At 39.8% G+C, this 10,073-nt stretch overlaps 1 protein-coding gene across 1 annotated transcript in view; it reads right to left on the reverse strand.

Annotated features, from left to right (window-relative positions):
* The window catches only part of pcdh1a (protocadherin 1a), a 106,111-nt gene that overhangs the window by 92,603 nt on the left and 3,435 nt on the right, over window positions 1-10,073 (reverse strand). Inside the window, exons 2-3 of the mRNA XM_005737902.1 lie at window positions 4,170-4,984; window positions 1,403-3,589 (exon numbers count right to left, since the gene is read on the reverse strand). Of these exons, the coding sequence (XP_005737959.1) occupies window positions 1,403-3,589; window positions 4,170-4,964 (2,982 nt within the window). The 5' untranslated portion in view covers window positions 4,965-4,984. The remainder of the gene's footprint in view (window positions 1-1,402; window positions 3,590-4,169; window positions 4,985-10,073) is intronic.

The following is a 10,073-nucleotide window of genomic DNA, read 5'->3' on the forward strand; positions in this document are numbered from 1 at the left end:
GAAATGTAGGAAGTGTCTTGAAAGCTCATGTCAACTCATCCTGGTTGAAAATAAATTGTTTACATCAATGTCAAATATTTTCAGTACTAAATAATAGCCATCCTTTGAATGCCACAGTAGCGACATGAATAAAGTATTGTTAGATCTAGTTGGTGTGTGTTTCACAAATATATCACTTTTCACTCAGTGTGGTTCAGAGGAATCAGTCATGTTAGGTTGCTAATCATACCCTGAGTTTTTGAATTTGTGGTTGTTTGTGATGGAATGCCCCTGCGCAAAGCTGTCTTTGGTGCTGGGTATTCTTTGAAGTTGTCTTATCAGCATCTTACCTCTCACTGACACTAGCTGGGTTTTTTTTCTGTGTTGAATGTGAGTTCAGCACATATTTAACTAAAAAAGTAAATAAATAAAAACCACAGATCCATTTCAGTGGCTCAAGCGTGGCTGTGTAACTGGTGGGATCAAGACATCTGGACATTTTTCTGTATAATAAGGGATGTTCTACTATATAAGGATAATGATAATCTGCCTTATCCCCTCCTGCACACAAATTTATATTTGTGTAGTCCAAGACACACATTTACACAGTTGCAGATGACACAGAAACCCAGAGACACACTAGCTTTCTAGCCTTACTCTCTAAAATCTTTCTGTTCGTAATCCCTTCTGACTCTATTAATATTTCTGTTTCCATGGTGATTCAAGCCCAAATGTTGTACAGATAAGAGGAGATAAGAGCATAAGGAGCAGGGAGATAAGAGCAAATGACCTGCCGAGATCACTACAGAGCACTAGAGGTCAAGCAGAAGAGCAGAAGTAAGTGAGAACAGACCATCCCTGCTCAACTCTTCTGCCAACCTGACAAAATCTTATTTTTTAGCAGTGCCACAATTGAGCAAATACTTGCAGCAACTTTCTTTCTGTCTATGCAATTTTACATATATACATGCCTTACCCAGAGAAGCAAAGCAGACAGTTACTAGTAAGAGAAAGAATGGATAATATAATTTTGGAAATGATTTGGTCTGTTCTTCGTATATCATCACACACAATTTACAGTTATGCACTGAGTAAAACAGCCAGTAACAAATTTGTACTAAATTTTTAACTATCGTTTTACATTTTTACAATCCAGATAGATGGCACAATGACAAAAATGGCATTCAGATAATTCAAATTTGGGACTGTTATTGTCAAAGTAAATCATATCAAATTACTAGAACTGCCAAAGTAGTCATGAATGAGAGTTGTTGAATCTGTGATTTTCAGGACTGTAGATGATAAGACTAAAATATTGCAAGTCTTATAATGAAATCACTGCTTTTCAACATTCTCACAAAATACACCAAACCAATCACCCATTCCTCAGACAGACCTTACTATGCGCTTGAGATAACTGTACCTGTTTGTTGTTATACTTCGGTTGGCCCGTCTTGTAGCTGTAATCTGAGTACTGGTCTGAGCCAGTGGAATTGTCGTCTCCTCCTGTTCCTACGAAGGTGTTGGTGGCAGGGAGGTCCTGGACCACCTGATGCTTCTGTGAGGCAGATGGCGATTGGGCTTGCAGCTGGATGGAGGGTAAAGGGGAGTTGGAACGGTAGTGTCTGCCTATATCAGGGCTTCCTGGTGAATATGTTAAAGGCAGATGTATCCTGGGGCTATCATTGACTCCATCAAGGTTGAACTTCAGACTTTTTTGAAGGCTGACCTCTTCGTCTTCCCCGAGTGGTTTTGGAGACTTCTGAGGTTTACCTTTCCGTCCACGTTTGCCTTTGGTGTTTTTTGGGGCCTGTTTGGGTGCATATAAGTCCTTGGTTTCCTTTTTGCCAGCTTGATATCCACTCTTGGTTTCTCTTTGGATGCGGTGGCGAATAAATACCACCACCAAGATCAACATTACAACACCTGCTACACCAGCAAGGCTTCCAAACAATATATTACTACGCTGAGCAGCAAAACCATTGTCGGGATCACCAGCAATGTCCCTGTCCAGTGGAGTGTAAAGACTGTGTCCCACTAAGGCTTCCACTAAGCTGACATTTGAAATGGTTTCATTGACATAGATGTGGACCAGGGCAGTAGCGTGGCGTGCAGGCTTCCCCTTGTCACTTACTCGCACCACTAGGCGATGTAATCCACCATGTTTGCGTGTCATCTCCTTTGCTAGCGTGATCTCTCCACTTGAGGGGGAAATGCGAAATAACTGGTAAGGGTTTCCACCAGCGATACTGAACACCAGCTCTGCATTAGGGCCATTGTCCAGGTCCTCAGCTTCCACTACTTCAACGTGGCTATCTGGGGAGGCTAGAGGTGATAAGCGTCTGAAGGAAGAGTTGGAGGGCTTAGTTATCACGGGATCATTGTCATTTTCATCCAGTACATTGATTGTAACACCCACATATGAAGACCTGGGTGGCTCTCCTCCATCCACTGCTTTTAGACGGAAATTATAGCTGCTTTCTTTCTCCCTGTCAAACGAGATGCTTGAGAGAATAGTTCCTGTTCCATTTTGAACAACAAACTTTCCTTCATCAGGCTCTACAGAGAGGTGAACGTGGGCATTCTCGCCTTTGTCCATATCTAGGACTGTCACCATACCAACTGGACTCAGAGGTGGCATGTTTTCCAAGACTGAAAAACTGTAGCCACTAAGCATGAATTTGGGATCATTGTCATTGCGGTCTATTACTTTTATTACAACAGTTGCTGTTCCTTTATGGACAGGAGACCCTTTATCTGCTGCAGTGACACGAAACTCATATTGTTCTTTGTGTTCACGATCAAGAGAGCTTTTGGCTCTTACTTCGCCTGTATTTGGGTCAATCTCAAACAAGCCTTTGATGGATGAATCTGGCAAAATATTATAGAGAAGTTCGGCATTAGTGCCGCTGTCAGCATCTGTGGCTATAACATCTAAAATTTTTTCTCCTGGTTGGTTTTCTTCAGCAAAATCAACCTCAAACAAGGTAGGGGAAAATATTGGAGAGTTATCGTTCACATCAGTCACTTGAACCTTCAAAGAGTTTGTACTAGAGAGTGCTGGGTTTCCAGAATCTACAGCCACAATCTCTACTCGGTAATCTCTAACTCTTTCATAGTCGAGAGGCGTGGTGGTCTGTAGGAAATACTTCCTCTTGTTGTCACTGGTTGAGTCACTGGCAGGGCGAAGCTGAAATGGCACATCACCTGCTACCACACAAGTGACCACAGCGTTTTCTCCCTCATCTTTGTCAGATACTTGAACTAAAGCAACAGCTGTTCCCACTGGCATGTCTTCGGAAATATTTGCCACTCCTTCACTGTGCGTCACAAGGCCAATCCCACGAATCTCCACAGCTGGAGCATTGTCATTTTGGTCAGTCACTTCAATGGTTACAAATGTCTTAGAGCTTTTAGGCTGAGGGCCTTTATCCCTTGCTATCACATAGAAGGACAAGCTGCTGATTTCCTCCCTGTCCAGTGGTCCTTTGACATAGATGATGCCAGTGGACCGATCAATTCGTAAGAGTTTCGGCACTGGGTCTACTGCCTGGTGAAGGGTGTACTCAATTTCTCCATTCGGGCCCATGTCAGAGTCGTTTGCTTTAACCTGTAATCAAAACATATTCAATGGTTAAAGTCATTAAATATGCGCAACAGTTAGTGTTGTAACTAATGTTATTTACAACACTAACAATGAATGTAACTAATGAATCATTGGTCACTGAATAAATTAATCCAGGAATCTGTGTGCGTCTGATCACTTTAAATCACAGCATGTAGATAACTTTGTTTTGGCTATTGCTTTTCCTCTGTTTTTTGATAGTTACATCACTAGCCTTCTTTTCTCTTTTTTCTAGGATTCAATGAAAGGTTGTAAATTATTAGGCCTGACATTTCCTTCATGATAATCAGTGTAAATTCGCAGCAACATGCTGTGAAAATCCTGCACAGAGCAATTTATACTCCGAAAATAATATCTCACACTGTTCTGCAACTACATTGTCAATACAAGATATAAGCATTTATTACCTGTAGAAGGATAATGAGCTAATGCTCTCTTCAAAAATATATTGAAAAAGGTAAAATCCAAAATTTTAAACTATACATTTATTCAGAAAGACATTGCTGGTTACAATTTAACTTTGCAATCCAGACTACAACATTATACAAAAAAGTTTTTAAATTACCTGCAACACAGAGTGTCCAACAGGGCTATTTTCCGAAACCTCTGCCTCATAGGTGGACTTTTCAAACTTAGGAGCGTTATCATTGGCATCAGTCACCACCACTCTGAGTAATGCACTGCTGTAGCGCTGAGGGTTTCCTCCGTCCACTGCCTTTATGGTGAGGTCATAAGAATCCTTTAACTCACGATCTAGGTTGCCCAGGACAATGAGCTGTGGGAGCTTCCCTCCCCTGTCATCAGCCACTTGCAAACCAAACAGGGTTGCAGCATCTGGCCCTGCAGTCAGCGCATAGTCAGCTACCCCATTCCTGTCAGAGTCCCTGTCTGTAGCTAGAGGTATGGAGAATAACGCTCCCATGATCGTGTTCTCGGGGACTGAGATGGTAAGCACAGAAGAAGGAAATTGGGGGGTGTTGTCATTGATGTCCTGTACTTCAATGCGTCCTTCAATAAGCCGTGGGCTCTGGTTTTGTATCAGATCAGTCACTGATACTTCAAATTCCAGGTAGCAGGGTTTACCCTTAGCCAGGGAGCGACAGTCCCTCAGGGTTTCTCTGTCTATAGGAATCTCTGTGGTGTAAATGTCCCCTGTCTTTCCATCGACACGAAGATAAGGGGCACCCACCTCTAGCTTGTAAAGGTGACCTGAGTCTGGCAGTCCCTGGTCTGCTGCCAGGCTACCTATAAGAGTATTTGGAGGTTGCTCCTCCTGGACCCGGTACAGGATACTGCCTTCAGCAGAGCCACAGTGCAGCACCACGACCCAACACAATATCACTTGTAAATTCAGTTCCATTAGGTCATCAGACGATCTGCCTGTAAAATGAAAAAAAAACACAATATGGGTCAAAAAGCTGGTTCCCTTTCTGCTGAAACCTAGCTCCATAAAGCAATATGGACATAGCTGTTACTTTTTATTTAATTATTCAAAAATGAAAAAAAAAACAAAAAACTAACAGAGGGTCAAAGTGAAACATTAGACAGGGGAAGCAAGCAGCACTGTGTTTTTGAATAATGACTCTACAGCTATAAAATTAATCGTTGTTTTTTTTTCAATAACTTGCAGTAAAACATACAGCATACCTAGAAGCACAACACAATAATTAGACAACAACAATAACAAAGAGAAAATAGGGCATTTAAAAAAATGCAATCATAGCTATCCCAGCATGGCTTCTTTTCAGTCTCAGAGCTTCAAGAGTTTCAATGAATATCTCAGCTTTATGAAATTCATGGAAAAATGAATGTAGGAACAAGAAATTATATCTTGTGAGCTTACATCCAAAACAAACTTCAGGGCCAGTGTGGATTGTTTCAGCTGAATAATCAAATAAAAATGTAATACAAAAACTCACAGCCTAAGAGACTCATTATTTCTGTATTACACAGCTAGACATTGAGTAGGGAAGCAATGTAGCTCTAAAATAACCTATGGTTTGAAATCCACGCTCAAGAATACACCCTTACGAGCGAAGATTTTGTCTGCTGAGAGAAATGATATATTTGACCAATTTGTTTACCCAAGAGGCGTCTGACAATGAACACTTGCATACTAAAGGTCATAGAGTCAAATTTCTTTCTCATGCCAATTATGCAACTTTGCTACTATCATCACATCCAGCTTCCACCTGCCATTGCACAATGCAGACATTTCCACACTCCATTGCCACTGGCTAGCTCAAACACTGTAATTATTGTGTTTGATTTTGAACCTTTCAACTCTACAATTGTGACCCATTATTTTAGTGTCTTCTTTGATCTTTACTCCCTCTAGGAAAAGACTTCTGTTTTTTTCATGCTGCAATGATTTTAGAGTATAATTATTTCCCCTCTCTCTCTTTCTTTCTTTCTGTGTGTGTGTGTGTATATGCATGTGTGTGTGTTTGAGTCCTATTGGTAATTGAAATAGGAGCAATCATTGGGGTTAAGTATCAAGGTCTCATGCTCTGGAAAACTTCATCGTGAAAACAGTTAAAAAAAATTGTGTGTCTGCTGAATCAGTGAGTGCCCACTTACTAATCAAGTAGAGTTCATTTCAGTGCATCCGATTTTATTGTGCTATGTTTGTGTTACTAATGCAAAACTTCAATATGCTGATCAATACCAGCTTTAATGACTCGGGTTATAATTAGACAACAGCAGTCCATGTCGCAGTCACTGTCTCTTCAATGCTGCACTGTTTTACAGCATTTCTTTATTTTCACAGGCTTTTAAAGAAAGTTACAGCGAAAACAAAATGCTACTTCTAGTTTAAAAAGTTATGTAGAAGTAAATCATTATGTTAATCCAAACACAGGTGAATAGTTCCAATTATTTCCACAATAGTTTTTCAACTGAAACAGAAAAGAACACAGGTGCTCAGTCTAGTGTGGGTCTATGTCGTCAGTTAGGGATTAGGAAAAGAACAAGAGGAATCAATGCTTCCCTAGTCAGTGTGGGTGAGAGCTGATAGAAATATACATACACGACAGCAAATGGAGTTATTTAAAATGCAACTGCATGCCGCAATGTTCCATACAGGAGTAAGGTAAATGAGTATTAAGCTAGACAGCAAAACACAAATATACAGAAATTCAATGAAAAATCCAATTCCTTTGGAATACATGAAAATTGAAAGTGCTAGTTATTGATGCACTAATTGCTCAAAAATCAATGTCTCCCTTTTTACATTTGTGAGGAGAACCTGTAGTCAATGTGGCATGAACAGTGATTGCGCTTTCTCCAGTTCATGTTTGCAGTATAAAAAGGCAGGAAGAAGCAAAAACGCAATCAGCAGATACACTTTTCTTATACCCAAGACTGACATTAACAGCATCCCATGGGATATAATTTTAAGAGGAATTATAAATCACACTGTAAATGTTTCATACTGCTGCCTACTATTCCATTAAACACATGCTTTCAACAAGATATGTGAACTTATGAGGTGTGCATGTATGTATTGCTTCAATTAAATTGGTATTTGGAGAATTCAGTAAAAATTACTTTAGCTTACTTGATATGTGCATCATCTTTTTTTTTTTTCATTTCTATTTTAAAATTCACTGTTAAATTTCAAAGTTTTCAAATGTATTATACAATGTGGCATCTAAAAATGGCATACCGTAGCTGATTTTATAATGGTTTGGTTGTAACTGCTCCCCTGATATTATAGCCACTTCTGCAATGAATAGCCATGCTTTGATAGTGACATGATTGTTATGGTTGATGACACTCATGACTTAATGTTTTCCAGTTGGCCTCATGCCTGTCTTCCAGATGGCACCATGCCTGACAGTCTAGTGAATTAGTGTCCTTTTTTTTCTTTGTTTACATTTTCATTAAAATTCATGTTGTTCGTAAAATATGCGTTTTGCTATCACTCAGCGAGAATCTCTGCTGAATATCATTGACACCACGCCTTTGGGTTTTATCTCACATTCCTCAGCTTTCCCACAAATATTTTATCAAAAGCTTGACAGTGCCAGATTTCCTTTTCTCATCTCAAAGTGCTCTGAGGTGGTGGCAAAGGGAAACAGGAGATTTTTCCCTACTGGAGGATGTGAAACTTCTTGGACTACTGGATGTCTCACTGAAATTTACTACCTGAGCAGCAAAATTGATAAATTAGAAGTGCTGAACACAACTAGGAGTGACATTCCCTGCATCTCAGCTCTTTTTCTCCAAAAAACTTAGTTATCATCTGTCATCCCAGATGGTAGACCCACAAGACTACAAGCTGATTCAGGCAGATCGCGATACATAATTCAGCAGAAAATCAAAGGGAGGAACAAGAGGTTAGTTCTCTCAGAGTGATAAAATGTTTTTGTCATAATTGAGTCCTGTTGAACTGCTCAAAAAATCAAATACTTTTCTTAGTCATTTCCAAAATTACGATTTTAGCTTCCTTAATGAATGAAATCAGCTAAAAAAATGCCAGCTCTGGAAGAAAAATACTGAACTGGATCAGACATTGCAAGACTGCAATATTGAGAAAGTGCTAGGCTGAGAAAATGAAATCTTTTTGGTTATTAAAATTCACCCTGTCAACAACCAAGTATTGTGGCAGCACTGCTGTAATAAACTAAAAAAGAATCACTGAATATAAACTTTTTTTCATTTGTCGTCTGAACAACCAATTATAACTCTAAAATATGTTTTGCTAGCTGCTCCACGGGACAACTTTGACATTGCTTGCTTGGGTAACTCCAACTGTAGTACAACTTGTGTAAGTCCAGGAGGCAGAACTGTAGAGACTGTGTATTGCCTAGGTGACTCTAATTCCCTTGAGCACTGTTTGTTGGAAAATACACCGTGTTCAAATAGACAATCCAATTAGCATACTGAGCCAGAGACCTTATGAAGGTGATCCAGAGCAACACATATTCTTAGGGAAAAAAACAAAATCCTTCCAAATACAATCAAGGCATCCACTGTTTGACTGAGGAGGGAACTTTAAGTCTACCAGTGAAGCAGCACTCACCACAAAACCTCATGCTGTGATCACGCAATGGTCCAGATGGTTGCTATGTTGAAAAAACTGAAAAATGAATGCTGAAGGCAGCCTGTACCACAGTATGGAGGTGGACTTTCAAAGAGAGCCTCAAACTGCCCGATGGGTCTAGTGTCTGTTGTTTGTTTTGTGTAGATGTTTAACTTTGCAACAGAAAATGCAGTCGAGGCAAAACTGCTTAGCGGTAGAGTTTAAGAGCCCAAGGTTTATCTGGATTGACCTGCCACACAGCAAGAACTCTGCCTGGCCAAACCTTAGCTTATTAAGACCATCAGGAGTGCCAACTGTAAGTACAAGTCCAAACAATTGAGTCAATGTTTTATGACTTATGTTCAGTTTGGCCATCATTACACAGACTCACAATTTGCTGGAGAAGCTCACCCAAGCATACTTTTTCACCTGTCAACGATCTCTATAGATAAGAGTGTCTCTAAGAGGGGAAGAAAAGTGGTTCTCACTCATGCCCACTTTCACACCTGGGAGGTTGTTGTCACTTATGTTCAAGTTTTACTGAAATGTAGTGTAGAGGTGTAGAGGTTGCTATTTGACTACACAACTCCTTGACCTGAAGGCAAAAAAACAAACCTTGAAAAAAGTGTCTGGTAAAGTACTGTGGTACTTTGTGCTGCATTATTTTTATAAAGAAAAAGAAACAAATAGAACCATTAAATGTGAAATTCTGTTATGTGTTAAATTTAGTTTGTCTTTTCTACAACCATAGACCTTTGTAATAATTAAAAGAAATGACCATTGCTTATTTGCCAGAAAAAACATGCAAAAGGTGCTGTGGGAAAATATGCTGTTTTGATTTGAATTTCAGCAATATATTCAGAACAATACTGTTGTCTCCTAACAATATATCTTCCATCATTATCCTTCTGATGTCTGCGTATCATAGATTGAAGAAGTAATAATCATTGATGTGCTTCACCATGTTCTAAAATAAATGAATAGATAAAAATGCAGGACTCCTCCACTCCACCGCTGCAATTTTTTGTTCTTCATTGAGGAGAAGGTGCAAAACTTCACAGGCAGCTAAAACATCAGTCAAACTACGAGGTCTGATTGAGCCTCACACTGAGCCCTCACACAGTGCACAACCCAGTTGACCCATCTGTTCAAGAGAACTTTTCAACTTCTGCGTGTCTACAATCAAAGTGCCAGCCTAGGTTGTGTCAGGTTGTGCTGCGGTTCCCAAGGAAACAAGTCCCTGCCTCGCTAAGGCTGTGGTTGCTGAACCCAGTCATAACAATGACCTCTGAAAAATTGGTACCATCCAAGCCTATATGACAGATCCAGTCCTGAATCAACTGGAGAGAAGTGCAGAGATATCTTTACCACTGTTTACTGCTATAAAAGATGGTGCTACAATTTTCATTCTGAGGACACACACAATATATATATATATATATA

The sequence above is a fragment of the Pundamilia nyererei genome, unplaced genomic scaffold (assembly GCF_000239375.1).
Source record: "Pundamilia nyererei isolate P.nyererei 1_Seehausen unplaced genomic scaffold, PunNye1.0 scaffold00080, whole genome shotgun sequence".
Lineage (NCBI taxonomy): Eukaryota > Metazoa > Chordata > Actinopteri > Cichliformes > Cichlidae > Pundamilia > Pundamilia nyererei.